The 16,755-nt window shown below is 41.1% G+C and overlaps 1 protein-coding gene across 1 annotated transcript in view; it reads left to right on the forward strand.

Annotated features, from left to right (window-relative positions):
- LOC108626508 (discoidin domain-containing receptor 2) overlaps positions 1 to 16,755 on the forward strand; it is an 86,973-nt gene that overhangs the window by 37,345 nt on the left and 32,873 nt on the right. The window contains exons 4-8 of the mRNA XM_026814883.1: positions 212 to 391; positions 4,652 to 4,791; positions 6,655 to 6,862; positions 8,340 to 8,495; positions 11,557 to 11,732. Coding sequence (XP_026670684.1) covers positions 212 to 391; positions 4,652 to 4,791; positions 6,655 to 6,862; positions 8,340 to 8,495; positions 11,557 to 11,732 — 860 coding nt within the window. The remainder of the gene's footprint in view (positions 1 to 211; positions 392 to 4,651; positions 4,792 to 6,654; positions 6,863 to 8,339; positions 8,496 to 11,556; positions 11,733 to 16,755) is intronic.

Genomic DNA, 16,755 nt, shown 5'->3' on the forward strand with positions numbered 1-16,755 from the left:
AGGGGAGATAACGACCACCGCGGCGCAGTTTAGACGGTTAAAACATTCGGGTCGCGTTTCGTTCGTCCGACGGGCGCGCGCAATCTTATCACGTATGGTTGTCAGGAATAAAATGTCCGTCTCATCGCCGCGGATGATGCATCGTTCACGAGCATTGCACCACCACTGGACGTCGCTACTATGGTACCCTTTCTGCTTCCCGGTGTTACAGAGGGCTTGGTGTCGTATTCCATGCCCCAAGGAATTAAGAGGGGTTCGGAGGTTGACCTTTCCGACAGGACGTACGACGGCAGGGAAGAAGCGGGTTACCTCTCCGGGGGACTCGGTCAACTTGTCGACGGGCAAAAGGGTCCTGACAACTTCAGATTGGACGTCAGCGGTAACGGGAAAGGTGAGCTTCGTGCCGGAACGAGATTAGGCCGACCAGATCGTGTCCAGATTACCGCGATAGAACCGTCCACGGTTCTACGTTCTCTGGCTTACCCTATGCCAGAGGTGGGGAACCTTCTTACCACTAAAGGCCACATTTAAATTAGGCAGTAATAAAGAAGGCTGCTGTAATTTTTTATTTAAAATTATTCGGCGTAAACTAATTGCAATCAGATTTGAATAAATAGAGTCAAATCTAGTATCATAGGTGCATCGAGGATTAAAAAAAGTTTCTACCGCTATCTTCCCTTGTCCTCCCGTCCGAAATGAGATATCTGAATGGTGCATTTTAATAAAGGGTTACGAACAATCGTGTTGTATAGAATAGGCGGTCGTTCTAGGGTGAATAAGATTTTCTGGGCGTCGATTCCAGGTGTAGGCCAGCGGGTGGGCGATAAGAGAATTCCAGAAAGCTGGCTAGGATGCTCGGACTCTCCCGGAGGCGATCGTGTTCCGCGGCGCACTCGAATCTGTTCCAATTTACATTTATATTGAACCGCGGGCTAGACTGCAAGCCACACTGCTGTTTACCGGCTCCCAGGATACATTTGTGTCTTTCCATTTACGCCACGGGACAGACCGGGCGTACGTACTTTCAGCTTCTTAAAGTTTTAAACCCGTCGAGGCTGCGTGCGGCCCTGTATTCTCTGTTTAAACCTCTCTCCCTTTCTCTCTCGAATCAAAAAGAACCGACAGCTCTCCTTCTGTACAGTTGAATCTCGATTTTATTCCGTGAAGCTCGTGAATATATTTTATTCTCCCGTATCTCTATCCTCTCATAAGTTGGCTGCTGGTTACGTTCTCGTTAATAAGTTTCCACGATGGTATGCAAGAATACCGGGATCGAGTAACCAGGTGCGATCGGAGTATCAACAGGAAACGGCTCGTCAGCGCGAGAGCAATAAGTAATTAGGTCATTAGGTAATAACTTTGAAATTGCAGTTTGGTGAACGTTGAGACGGGGATAAGGACCGTTGCTTGATTCCAATATCGGCGATGAGTCTGCTACTCTACTATAGTTACAAACTCCTACGCTTCCCGGAGTGGAGATGCCTGAGATCTTTAGCTTGTTAATAAATTTTCTTGGTCAATGGTTCGCAACGAGGCTTATGTAACATCGTCAAAATGATCGAAAACTGAAATTCATTATCGAGATTCTGTTATAAATAATTCTAGAGATGATTCTTCAAATCGTGACGCTCCATTAAATACTTTCTATAAAGAGGAGTGTGAAAATTGCTAACGAGGTTCCTTCCTATTTGCACTGCATAGGAAAATCGATTATCCAATCTTGGATTAAAATAGCTCAATCAGTGCTTGAAAAATTCTTGACCGAATCGACGAGATTCGCTTTATTTAAATCGCCGTTAGAAATCGATAACAAGCGAGATGTGAAGAATTTCTTACACGTCACATAGTTTCAAGCCGTCTCAAGACGGTTTAAGTGAGAAAATCATCAAGATGCAGGGTGTGCGACATATTCACGGGCACGGAGACGGAACGGTTATCTTACGACCCTTCTGAATGTTCAGAATTGATGGTAGATAGCAGCCGAAGGCGGCGACGACAGGAAACTGGAAACTATTTACTCGAGGGACGATATTAAGGGTCGGGTTTATACGAAGGCGGACAGATCAGAGCGATATAACGCTGTTGCATGGGTTCAGTGCGCCGTTCAAAGAACGAGAAATAGCTAAGACCCGAATAGCGAAAATAGTTGAATGCCTAAAGCGTGTACAAAATCATAATCAATCAGTATTAAGAGATAATTAAGTCAATCATTTGTCATATGAAGAATTTAAACAAAATCAGATCCATCCTCATTTTATTTTCCTCTATGGTGCAATAGTAATGGCACAAAGCTATAAATTCCACATCAGTATCAAGAGGTAGATAATTCTTCAGTAGTATCAATCATTTCTCATACAAGCCTGAATTAGGCCTATCCACATTCAATTTTCTTATTCAATTTCATTCAGTTTTTTCTAATTTTTATACAATTTTTCTCACTGACTCAACAGTCAGCAGCACGCGACATTTGATTCTTGAGTAGTATGAATCAACCATTTGTCACCCAAGCCTGAATTAGATTTACCCAGATTCGATTCTTTCCATTGTAACAATGGTAAAACAAAACTGAAATACAGTATTTCACAAAATATTTTTAAAAAAGGATTGAGTCACCCTTTTCTGGGAATTTTCGTGGATTCATTCACGGAAAACTTCTTTTCGCGGTGTTCATTCGGGCGAACTGGCGCGGAAATTTGCGAAATCGCGCGCGGACGGAACTTCGACCAGGAAACCACAGCCGGCGGTTCTGGTTAAAAGCAGAATTTCGAAAGCGGACCGCGAAAAGTAACGAGAGGAGCCTGGTTTGGAAAAACGCGCCGCGGCCAGCTTTAGGGTTATTCCAGTCCATTTTCAATCCGCGCCCTACGGAAATCTGTACAGCATCCGCCAAAAATTTTCATTCCTACTCGGATGCAAGCTCTGTCGCATGATTTAAAAGATTTTATATGCATATTATAGATCTTTATGATATCAATTTAAAGAATGAAATGCAGGTTGAGTTTCTTTTTACCATTCAAAGACAATGTATACTATGTTTGCATTTTTGCACGTTACATGCATTCAGATTAGATTAGAATTGTAGTTGTAATCAATAATATATAAAAAAAAGTATTTTTCACTAATATTTCATTTATTTATTTGGAGATTGCGAATACAGATAGTGTAAGATTTTTGAACGATGCTGTGTTCGCGGTATTCGACTATGGCATGCAATAACCGTGGCCACAACGCGTAACTTTTCCATTTCCCGAGATCTCGTTTCATTATAGTCTTGCGGCGCTCATTCACTAACACATATTAAATCAGCTCGAAACCAGATTCGAAAACGGAAAAACGGGCTACCAAGTATAAATACGAGGCGTAATTAATATTTAGTCTGCGCGTTCTTTTTCTGGGATCGATGACGGGCCAGGATCCGAGATAATTCCGGGGAAATTAGTGGCAATGGCGAACCGGTGAATATATAAGTTAGGAGTTGCTTTCAGTTCAGTTGCTGCCCGGTTACGTTTGCCTGCTGCTGAAACTTGAGCCGGGCTTTCGACGAGTCACGAAGGCTGATTGCTAATCGGTGGCTACAGGAGGGTAAGGTAACTCGCTCTGCTCAGAGGGAAAAGTTGGGAGAGCGGTGAAGGCAACGACGTTTCGTGCGAGGCGTTCTAGTAGACTTGTTAGCGAGCTTTTAAGAGCCACGTATTTTTCTTTTAACTCTTGCTAGTTTTTTTATTCCGGATTTTCGTTTGATATTCGATAGGTCACGCGGCTTTAAAACTCAGATATGAAACGTCCATTTACATGAAAATATTAATTAAAAACTGCCATGACGAATTGTTTAGAATAACATATATTAATAATATCAATAGAATGGCTATCAGATTAATTATAATAAAAATAAGTATCAAATTTATATAATTAATGGCACAATATATTATATTTAAAAAAATTTCAGGATACTTGAAAAGGAAGAAAACAATTAATGGTCGTTCATAAGACAATGACTGGAACAATCTTGTCCGTTTGAATTCATTTGAAGACTGCGGTTCAATGCGGTCGCAGATTGCGCGGAACGCCTACTATTTCGTATTCAGCTGGCAATTAATTAAGGCAACATTCAAAGAGCAGTTGTCGTCGGGGTGGAAATGGGTTGCCGGCGGGGCCAGGGAACTGAAAGGACATCGCGCAATCTGCGACAAATGCATTCGCGTTGAAACAATTTGTTCGTTTGATAGGAACCGGGCCAGGCCGGCAAACAAATTTCGCGTCACACGCCCGATTCGCGGATTATTTATGTTACAGATTTTATTGCCCCGTTCGTCGGTAGCTGGGTAGGCGCAGAGTGTGGATTGGGTAATCGGATCCGACGACGTAACATGTCATTTTTCAGACTGCCGGACTGCGAACGTTCGAACGATTCGCGTTCATATTGTTAACAAAAAAAAAAAAAGAGAGGATCGAGAGGAAAAAGTTACAGCTTGTATTGAACTGGAAAAATAGTCGATCGTGTTCAATTGTGTTGCAGCGGATCGTGAATCTTGTTAAACTCGTATTAGTCGCGGATTTCCCATCGTTACTCGCTTACCAAACAATACTATTTCAATATTTATAAAACTTCGATGTATAGAAATAAATTAACGTTAATCTTTTTTTATTCAAGGATACGAATGGGTCGGCTGGAGGAATGACACTCCAAGCATGCTGGGACGTCCCGTGGAAGTAACTTTCGAGTTCGACTATTTGCGAAACTTCACTGCCATACACCTACACATGAACAATTATTTCACCAAGGACGTGCAGGTAAAAATGAACAGTTTCATTTTATTTTCTCACGATATCTTGAGAACCACTTGCGGACCAGCGTAGGATGGAGCGAGTATTCAAACACGGTAGCTCAGATTATTCTGATTAATATTCCCATTATATCCCATCCTCCATAGAGAGATCGATGTTTGCTCAATCTGTATAAACTCTCGGTGAGATCCATGAATTCGTTATAATCTATTAAACTTCGTGGATGGGCTTCGATAATAAGGGAGAGAGAAGGAAGGGAAAATCCGCCCGCCCGGAACGTTTTTTCTAAATTGAATTTCCGTTATCTTAACGAGCCAGCAGGGGAGAATTTCGTTTAAATGTGTAAAAAAAAAAATTCTAATCGACGAAACCGCCCACAACTCTCAACGCCGTTGAAATTTTGATTCGCGATATTGTACGCCGCAGAATCGTGACAAATTCAACGGACCGTAATAAACGAATTTCATTATTTACAATGAAAAACGAGCCGCGGAATCGTCCTGTCATCGGTATCAAATTTTTCATTCGCTCCGCGCGTTTATTTGTCCCCGCGAATTCGCACACAGTTATTATACTTATCGACCAGCGTACATACAACAAACGCTAAAAATTTTCAAGTACTATTACAAATTCAGATTTAAATTCTTATATTGAACTGGAAAAATAGTCGATCGTGTTCAATTGTGTTGCAGCGGATCGTGAATCTTGTTAAACTCGTATTAGTCGCGGATTTCCCGTCGTTACTCGCTTACCAAACAATACTATTTCAATATTTATAAAACTTTGATGTATAGAAATAAATTAACGTTAATCTTTTTTTTATTCAAGGATACGAATGGGTCGGCTGGAGGAATGACACTCCAAGCATGCTGGGACGTCCCGTGGAAGTAACTTTCGAGTTCGACTATTTGCGAAACTTCACTGCCATACACCTACACATGAACAATTATTTCACCAAGGACGTGCAGGTAAAAATGAACAGTTTCATTTTATTTTCTCACGATATCTTGAGAACCACTTGCGGACCAGCGTAGGATGGAGCGAGTATTCAAACACGGTAGCTCAGATTATTCTGATTAATATTCCCATTATATCCCATCCTCCATAGAGAGATCGATGTTTGCTCAATCTGTATAAACTCTCGGTGAGATCCATGAATTCGTTATAATCTATTAAACTTCGTGGATGGGCTTCGATAATAAGGGAGAGAGAAGGAAGGGAAAATCCGCCCGCCCGGAACGTTTTTTCTAAATTGAATTTCCGTTATCTTAACGAGCCAGCAGGGGAGAATTTCGTTTAAATGTGTAAAAAAAAAAATTCTAATCGACGAAACCGCCCACAACTCTCAACGCCGTTGAAATTTTGATTCGCGATATTGTACGCCGCAGAATCGTGACAAATTCAACGGACCGTAATAAACGAATTTCATTATTTACAATGAAAAACGAGCCGCGGAATCGTCCTGTCATCGGTATCAAATTTTTCATTCGCTCCGCGCGTTTATTTGTCCCCGCGAATTCGCACACAGTTATTATACTTATCGACCAGCGTACATACAACAAACGCTAAAAATTTTCAAGTACTATTACAAATTCAGATTTAAATTCTTTACTAACTAGTAAAGAATTCATGTCTCTGATTTAAAATCAAGAAATCAAGGGTCCATTGTATAAAATTTCCAAGAGAGCCCGACGAAAATATGTTTGAATGAGAACGCAAACTTGGAGAGTTTAGACAATAAAGTGTAAACTAAAGAAGGCGAAATTATAAGAGAGAGAAAGAGATATCACGAAAAACAATCGCTTCATCCCTGAACATCCCCGTTGTGTTCTTTACACACACACACACACGTGCACAATTCCTTTTCAGGTGTTTTCGTACGCGAAGGTTTACCTCGGCGCCGGTGGGAACCAGTTCAACGGCGAGCCAGTCCATTTCTCGTACATACCGGACCAAGTGTTGGAACAGGCACGCGACGTTACCATAAAACTTCATTCGCGCGCCGGCCGATTCCTCAAGTTGCAGCTGTATTTCGCGGCGCGATGGATCATGCTCAGCGAAGTGATCTTCGAATCAGGCAAGGAAAACAGAATAGGAATCTCCTTGTCGCGGGAAACACGTTCGTGTACTTCGCGTGGAAGGATAAAAGGGAAAGTATAGACAGGGATAGAGATGGATAAGGTGATCTGTTCTTGGAAAGACGTTTGTGTATTTTGCATGAGAAGAAGTGGATGTGGACAGGGAAAAAGTACAGATGGAAGAGGATGAATTGTTAAAGCGAAACAGAACAGGGATCACCGATGTGAAATAACTTGACGCGAAGACTTACGCACGACCAGTGCACGTCTCTCGGATCGCGAACTTTCGGATTGAGAAAACGGATGGGTTCCGGAAGTCTTTTTACGTGGGCGCCGCGGTCGATTCGATTTCCAATTTTTAGGTGACACGCTCGCCCGAACCGCGATGATAGAATCGTTCGGAAAGATGAGAGATAATCACGCAGCTGTGCGCAGCTGATGATACGTCAGGACGTGCTCGATTCGAAGGGACAATGAATTCTCGTTCCACAAAAATGACAGGAAAACGTGATCAAATTTTGTTGGATTCGTTGATACCGGCTTTTCGACTACTTACATATTTCACTTCAGGCACTTCATCGCATAAATTCATTATTAATATTCATGTTTCATAATTTAAAATGCATAATCATGATTAAATTACAGATTTTATACATTTGTAACAGGATTGTCTGACTGGAAGATCAGATGATAAAATAAATTCCAATTAAAAACATTTTTTAATTGATACCTTAAATACTTCATTTTGCATAAAAGCCAACGGTCTAATCATGATCATTGAAATTTGAATAATTGCCATAAAATGTAGTCGTATCTCCTCGCGACACCTTCTTAATAAAGCTGCCCGAGTCGCTCGAGGGGGAAGAGGGAGGAGCAAAAAAAATCTCATTAATTCGCAAAATATTCGTGGCTTATAAAATATTCAGAGGCGGTCTCCCCGGTTATTCCGCGGCGGTCGAGTCTAAAGCATCGCGGCCGCACAAAAACCGGAAGTATCCGCGGCACGTTGCGGGAATCAGAACACTCAGTCGTGTACCAGAAACGAAACTTAACTGGTGAAGCGTCGTTTCGGCGCACTCAAAAACTTTTATTCCCGTGAGGCGCGGCCGTCGTTAATCATTCTCTCGGTATTCGCGTTTTCGCGAGAGATAACTTCGATTCCCGGCTTTCCAAGAGGCACAATTTCATCCCGCATTTTAAACATTCCCTTCAAATTTCACGGACATGCCAAGCGTCGAAATTCATTTATCATTTAATTAGTAAAATGAATAAATTTCGCAAAGATTAAAAACGTATGAGACTTAATGAAACTTCCAACTGTTAATTGATCGAAAATATTAATTTTTATACCTCGAATCTGTAATCGGGTGTATTAATTAGATTCGCGGCGTGAATTGAAAAGTGTCCAGCATTTAATAAACGTCCGATTGGATCGACGGACAGCGAATTTAATTAATCTTCATCTCTGATGCGCAGTAATCTCCGAATGGAACAACACCGACGATGAGGAGCCGAGGAACAAGAGTGGCATTGTAACGGCAACCGGGAGTCCGTATCAGAATAACGAGGGTCCACTGCAGAGGGACGAAGTGAAGGCCACTTTTAATAAGGAGGAAAACAACGATAATGCCTGTAAGTCTTTCCAACCTTGGACGGTTTCTGCTATTGTTGCATCGAAGGGTGTAGCCCCTTCGTAATTTTCCGCACGATTTCCACTCCTCCTTATTCCACACCCTTTCGCCCCTCTCTCTCTCTCTCTCTCTCTTCCTCGCTTCAGAGCGCTCCGAGACTGCACGAAACTATTATGCCGATCACGAACAGCCTTTTCTTTCTGTTGCTCGTTTTTTCCTCCACTATTTTTCTCTCCTGTTTTTTGTACCTCGACGCTGATCCGATGTTCATCCCACAGGCTGTAACAAAGTTCTGGAAAAATTTGATCAAACCGTGCGATACGACCAAGGAATTCCATTAAAATAGTTTGTTAGTTCGTTTAGTTAGTTAATTAGCAGGTTAGTTACGCTAAATAATTAAATCCAAAGCTGGCGTACGATTTTAATTCTCAAAGACTGAGCTAGCGTAACTCAGAGCTGTACACGGAATGCGTTCAACGTTTCTAATTCGCGTGGATTTTGAACGAAACGATCGCGAGCGGTCAAATTGCGCACAACACCGTAAACCTGCTTAAAACGTTTATACTCAGGTTGCTGCTCGCCTCTCCACTTTTCCCTTCTTCCTCGTTCTTTCGTAATGCACTGTAACGTCTCCCAGGTGTTCACGACTATTCCCGGTTGGCGGTCAAAGGCAACTCAGTGGAACTAAAACAAAAAACTTCAATCGTCAACAGCTCTGTAATAAATAAAAATAACGACTTCAGCCAAACACGGTTTTAACCGGAAAAACTTTCCCTTTAAAATGCCTCTTGATTTATCTCAATTCGACTTCTAGTTCCGGAAATATTACCGTGTAAAGAAACCCGTAATTTGTCCGACGTCTCTGTCGCTGTCCTTTTCATTCGGCTTGGACCTCTTCCTCGCACCTTGACCCAGTTACTGACCTAGCCCACAGACGGCCAGACGACGTCGCGAAGGGGTTTCCAGGAAATGATTCTAGGAACAGAAGCGGGGCGGGATTTCTAGCCAGTCGCTTAAACGGCGAGACTTCGGAAGCTCATATCTCGGAAACGAATTGAGACACCCGGATGAACCAAAAGCCATTTTTCTCTTCTCGTTTTCACCCATCGACTGAGTGAGCTACCAACTCGGATTTCAATCTCATTTACCCTTTAATTTTATTGATTACCAATTGCATGTTCTAAGCTTTAAGTACGCCTAGTCTGTCCTTTTAATTGAATTAAAAATTTCGCAATTTATTTCACTCCTTGTCATACTTAGGTTTCTTTCCATAATCTGGTAGTATCATTTTCCATGACTTTACTATTAATAATTATGCATATTTGGCGTCTATAGATATTAACTTAAACAAGAAGTTAAAGTTAATATCTTCTACAAAAACTGATGACTATCACTTAATTCTATTTTGTTATTATAATTTTATTTGTAAATATATTTTTCACTTCGGTTGCTGGTTAAATGACTGTCATTAATAAATACAGAGATTCGTCGAATTCTAATTACTATCGAATTAATTGAAAAATTCACATAGTCTGTCATACCAGATTCTGTCGTTTAGAAATTTAAATAAATTACGAACACGTGAAAGACGTTTGTGAAGATATACGAATAAACCGATAACGTTGCCACGGTTCTCTTTTTGTTTAACCACACTCGGAGACCGAGGGCGAAATCTAATTAATTTCTTTTGCCATTTACTACCGTCGGCGTCGAGGGAGCACTTTGCTCTAAAAGAAACTCCGGAGTGCTCGACGACATTTTCGTGCGGTCACTTTGTCCGCTAAACCATTCGATTGTTTCCTTAATGTTTTGTAACGCTATTTAGTTTTGCGTTCGGTAGAATCTTTTTTTTTATCAAGACTGCCACACTGTTATATGATTTCAAATTATTATTCCTTCACTTTAATTTTTGTTACAACGAGACGAATAACAAATTATTAGAAGTGTTATAAATGATGACTCAATAACAGACGCAGAGAGAAAACTGAATGCTTTTTACATCGAATCGATACGTATTCGCGGTGTGCTCGTTACATTCAGACTTTCACGCGATGAAACCAATATTCTGTTCCCTGCGTAACGACTCTCGGCTCGCGATAGATGTGGATAAGAAACGTTACGGGGAGGGGGCATAATGCTCGCTTTTCTCTAGGTGCATTCGCGTTACAGCATCCGGATACGTTCCAGGAGGAACGAAACTGGTTCGTAGCGATTTTAAGCGAAACGTGAGCTGGAAAATTTCTTTCGAATGAGACGATGCAACGGGCAATAATGAAACAACGCTCCTCCCTACGTACAAGCGACGTGTTTCATCGAGAATAGTTGAAAATATTTTCAATAGAATATCTTCTTTCCTTTTATTGATTTCTTTTTGTATAAAAAGAAAACGATGATGTCGTTTTAATATTTCCTAAATGAATTTCGCGTACGTTACGTCAATAAGATTGACACCATGTTACTAAGACATTAGCGAAGGAATAATTCTGTCATTGGAATGACAGTAGAATGACAGACGACCGACGTTCGATCATGCAATAAAAGCAAACAGGGATCGATAAAGCGGCGATCAGCCGTGATCCAATTACGACGAACGTAATCATCATTATCGGACGGTCGTGCATTATGCCAGCTACGCGATCTTCGCGATAATATCCGTGGTGGGTCGTGTACTTTGGCGTATTAGGTAATCAAAAGGGAAACGCGTGCGTACGTGCGTACGTGCGTGCGGTGCGCGCATTGCGTGCTTCTCATACAAATGTCCCTCTGTGCCACGTTGCAAAGGATATTTGGCTCTTCGTTAGATCAATTGGTTGAGCTGTGATGTTAAGAGAACAGATCTTATCTGATCAAAGAGAAGGAGAGAGATAACCATGGATGCAATACTCCAAATGGTTAAATAATTACGTTGATGACTGCCACGAAATGACGTGAAGCAATTATAATGATTGCTCGTCAAGTTCTATGTATCAAATTTGTTTCTCATCTTATCGATTAATTAATCACTATTGGCATTTTTACTGATTGTTCCTGAGTTTTTAAGAATGATGTCGTTAATATGTCAGTTCCAGATAAAAGCAAGGAACCAGAGTCGAGGCAGTTCGTTGGCCTCGTTATCGGAATTCTGACTACCGTGATCATCATGCTTCTGGCGGCGATCATGTTCATTTTCTACAGAAACCGAAGACTGAAAGCTGCTCTCGCACCTTCAACGTTCTACGACCAACACGGTGACCTGAAGGTAGACAAATTACGTTGTTATAGTAAACTGAAACTGAATCTTCTAAGGTTGTATGAACCCTTACATAAAAACAATGACAAAGCATTGAAATTTTAACAATTACTAGATATTACATAAATGTAAAATGCTGTACATAATTTTAGAAATTTTGCAAGGATATTAAGAAAGTCATTACCTCTTGAATTCTTATGTCGAATGACAGAGTTTTGATCTCATTTATGAAAAAATATAAATGCATCAATGACAGAATTTTATAACTTTGTATAATTTTCAATACATGATTTAAGAATATTTTAAAGTTGAAAAAGTTCATTACTTCAAATATTAGACAGAGCCGTTTATTACACGTCTTAAACTTTTGGCAGAGATCTTACGGTTCATACAACCTTAAAGAACTATGTATATGTATACATACACAATAACGTTTACGTACGTTTGTTTTGTATCGAGATTGGTTAACAAGTTTCAGTTTCCAATATAACCGTTTCGGATTTCGCGCTCTTTTAATGAAATTACAATATAAACATGCGGGTGCGTAATAAATAAAGGAGCGAGCAAACAACGGAACGGGATCGGGGGAAATTTAATCAACCGGCTGAATCCATCGTTTAAAACTTTCGAATTACTTTCGTTTCGAAGTTTACATTAACCGAATCTCATTTAAAATTAAGCTGAGCATTTGTTTTATCGTTCCGAGTCGATTTCCCCCGTTGTTCTTCTATCGAGATGAAAAGCGCAGTCGTAGTAACGCGAAACTGCTGTGACCTTTTCGTTCGGAAAAATGAAGTCTCGTTACCGGCCACCGTTAATTCTTTAATTCGATGCCGACAATTTATCAAATGACCGGCGCGGAGGTCCTGTTGCACCGGTTGCGGGCTCTCTCTCCTTCAGATTCATTCTTTTAATAAAGCGGATGAGAACGCGGTTGTTTGCACTCTGTTTCCACGAGACGTTCGACGAGGACGCTTTTGAGCAATCATGGAACACGTCTTAGCGACGTTGACGTTGGATGTGCGCCATAAAATTGAAGAGAGCTGGTCAAATATTTTCCTTAAAGCAGCGAAAGAGGCCAGTAGGATTGCGTCGATGGCTGGGGATCAAACAGAATCCTCGATGAGTAGACGCGAGCTTGTAACGAGCACATGTACTTTTTTACAGATTTAATCGTTAATGTTTGCTGCAAACAGATTCTTTTAAATCGGATGTAATAAAAAAAACGAAAGCTTTTTATTACATGTCTTAAATTTTTGGCAGAGATTCGTAACGTAATTTTCATTATACCCTTTAAGAAGAATTTGATTAGGATTATGACAGTTTTACAAGGGAAATCAATCATTGCCAAGTCCAAATTGTCAGAGAAATTGTATTTTGAACAAAAATCGTTATCTCCGAAGTTCGTCGGAAGACAATTATTAGACACGAAGTATTCGAAATAGACGAAGCATAAACGAGGAGCGAGGGGATAAGAAAATATTGTATTTAGTGACCCGAGACAGTCGGTGCAGGATTAATAAGAAGCTGAACTTTGTTCGCGTGAATGGACGACTTGGACTCTTTCCCAGAAATGTACGGAAACGCAGTAATTAACAGGTAGCTAAACGATGAGAAATAATGGGCGTCAGACGGCTGTGCTCAATTCTCCGTATGCCTTGCAAACCTGTTCGTTCTACGAGAAGGGTTGAACCGTAAGATAGGCGCAAAACAATGGGTCTGACAGTTGGAGACGCCGGAGCTATATTAAAACCGGTAATAAACATTAGTTAAATTTCTGCGCTCCGCGTAGAACGCGTCAAATGCACGATTTATTGTTCAAGAGAGCTCGAATTATCTCACACCGTGCCTCCGCGTATTCTGCGAGGCTCACTTTTGGTGTCAGACAACAATGCCGTTGGAAGTTCCTCCTGAAAAGGCTAATGACGTGCAACGCGATGTCAAATTCCATAAAGGACTGTTCTCATATTTAATGAACAGTCAAATAACAAATTACATTGATGAACCTTCATAGAACAAATCGTACTCATTTTGTTTTTGGCAGTCCATGTAAATAATTAACAGTAAATTTACTTACTGCCAAAAATTAGTAATGAACAAACATGAATAAAACTAATCAGAATCATTGAAAGTTCTATTCGTGATTTCTTTTTATCTATTTATTGATTCGTTGGATGATAAAGAACTCAACTCATGACGTGATATAAAATTCGTATAAATTAATGAAATATAATTTATTACGAACTGTTTCCAATTTTCGATCAATTAATTTCAACATATGATCATGAGAGTCTCTCTGAGAATCCATCAACCACGGATAAGAATTGATTCGCCACAGTAGGAAACTATCAAATCTCGTAAACGCTTATCTTTAAACCGTGAGTACTATGGATGTAAGAGCCTACAGGGAACGCGGCTGATCCTTTCATTGGATCATTACAGGAAGAAACGAAAGCGATTCCAGCTAGTGGTTGCATTTATTACAAGGAGAGAGCACTCCCGTTAAAAGAGGTCCGGTAGGAGTTTCGCCTCGAGTTCCACACGTAGACGAGCCAATATAATTCCCGCTGAATAAATTGTTTCCCAAGCCTGGCTGCGAGCTGACTCCACTTAATTAAAAGAGCCACGTAGTGTAGTGTGGCTGTATTGCACGAGCGGGACGTGCGTTATCTAGTCCGTTCGCCCCCGGTACGTAAGCAACAATCGCCCCAACGTGTACACACGTTTCCGTTCACCTCTCTTCCGCGTTCGTTACACGATGCCACTCCTGGCATTAGCCAGCCACCTGCTACTTGTCTCGCCACGAACCGGCTCTAAAGCTCTCCAGCTGCGTCACGATTTCCTTCCCCGTTGCACTTTCGACAGACTGCGAGCCATCGCCTTTTAAAAAAGTTCCGGCCGATATCTTGATACCAGCGGCCTTCGTTCGGTCCGTTATGTTCTTCTCATCAATATTTCAATTTATCTATTTATTTTAGGAACAGATTAATTAATAAGAAAATTATTTACGTGTACATATTGTCAACTATTAAGAGCTTAGAAATTCTCGAATTCGATACAAGAAAAACGAGGCAAATAAAATTTTGTCCTGGGGTAAGGAGTTTGATACATGTAAGCTTGTTATCGGTTTCCGCCCTAAAAATACGTTTACAAATCCGTTCTTTTCATCGGGAAAATTGTTACGCGTGTTCCATTGTCGTGAAAAACCGGAGACTAGGTGCATCTGATTTTTTCCATTGTTGCTATTAATCCCCGAAAGATTTGTGACCGATATTTCATATCGGCCGTTCGGTTTGACGGGTCAATAAAATATTTACACCGTCCGTCGTGATGGGCCCGCGTCAGTTTTGAAATAATGAGCGCGGAACTACCCGTGGCGATGTTTTAACGAGAACCGGAACAATACATCCCGTTTTCCTGTGGCCTCGCGATCTCTCTGTGAAATTATTAAATGACCGGCCGCCGTGTAAATCCCGAGTGAAAAATTGGAAACGTGTGATTTAAAATATCCGGGCTCTTTTCATATAAATCATAGCGATTCCCACCAAAAAAATGTTATTCGTATCCGTATTGACATTATCGTTGCAACCGAATTCCCTTTGTTTCCCCACGGTTTTGGGAAACAAATTTTCAGGCAGAATCGATAGACCCTTCCGCGAGCGGAATATTTTTTCTCTCCTCTCAAAGCTTTTTGTTTCTTCGACCCTCTTTCACGGCGCAGCGGCGAGCACGCGCAAGCTTGAAACAATTTCGCGTAACCGGTGAAAACAATGCGGACTTGTTTGAATTTTTCGCGTGTTCGCAGCCGTATTAACGGTGCCACTGTAGCACAATGGGCGGCCAGCGCCGCTGTTTCACAGTTCGTTACTTTTTAACGTATCGTGAAAAATATGCGTTCGCGCAACGATGCTTAAACAAAAGTGTTTCCCGTCCTGTCGAACAATGCCGGGACACGGGACGAATTGTTTCCCTGTCTACCGTTATCTTCCCGCTTTCTCCGCGCCCGGCAAAATTAATTTCCTTCCCACCGACCGGAGCGAGCCGCCGTTACGTAGTGATGCATGATTCTCTAATGGATTAACGAGGACAGTGATCACTGGAAACGTGAATAAAGAAAGGAAGATGAATGGAACGCTTGTAAATCTGTCGTCAGATAGCAAAACGCGATACGTAGAATCTCTATTAAAATTCAGAGAGCTCCTGCAATTTTTATATTACGCCATTTGCAATATTTAAATGAACCAAAAAAGCTTTCTAATATACATCAAATTTGTATAAAGACCAATTAATTTATTATATATTGAATCATTAAATTCTTCGGCAATTACAAGATCGAAATTGCTTTTATATTAATTCTGAACAACGGAAAATTAATTGAATGAATCCTGTGATAATGGGGTAGAAATTTTCACGATTTCCGGATCCCGGAAGAGGGAAGGTCTCCCGAATCGAAGTCGCGGAAATCACGCCCGATTTCATTAGGTTTCATGGAATTTATTATTCCCAAACGGTGACGCGTTTCGGTTCTGATTTAACGGACGGCAGCAGGGATTGGACGGGCGTTCAAAAGTGAGCTAATGCGATTACCGACTTTCGCTGCGGGTGTTCGTTGCAATACGAGAGGGGGCAGCCGCGTGAAAACAGATTATTTTAATTTAAAGCAACAAACTCGCCGATTCTCTGCCCCGGTACGCTGTAATCCTACCCGCAAATTTGACGTACGCGTGTATCCGCGCTATCACGGCCGGTAGTTTTCGGATTATGCATCGAGAGGCCGCGATCTGATGAAAATTAAACAGGTGAACACGGATTTTTAAATAGACTGTTGATCATATTCATAGATCCACAAGTAGACTTCTTATCGTGCTGGAAATACATAAGATGCGTTCTTCCGTCATCTACTGCGCATTCCATACGGCAGTCATATTGAGAAATGGCTTATTCTTTTAATGCCAAATATAATTAATTAATAAGACAATATGGCTGTTAGAAAGGGGGATATGAATTGGCTATTTCAATCAGTTGCGCAATA

Source organism: Ceratina calcarata, unplaced genomic scaffold (genome assembly GCF_001652005.2).
Source record: "Ceratina calcarata isolate Rehan_Ccalc_2016 unplaced genomic scaffold, ASM165200v1 scaffold405.2, whole genome shotgun sequence".
Taxonomy (NCBI): Eukaryota; Metazoa; Arthropoda; class Insecta; order Hymenoptera; family Apidae; genus Ceratina; species Ceratina calcarata.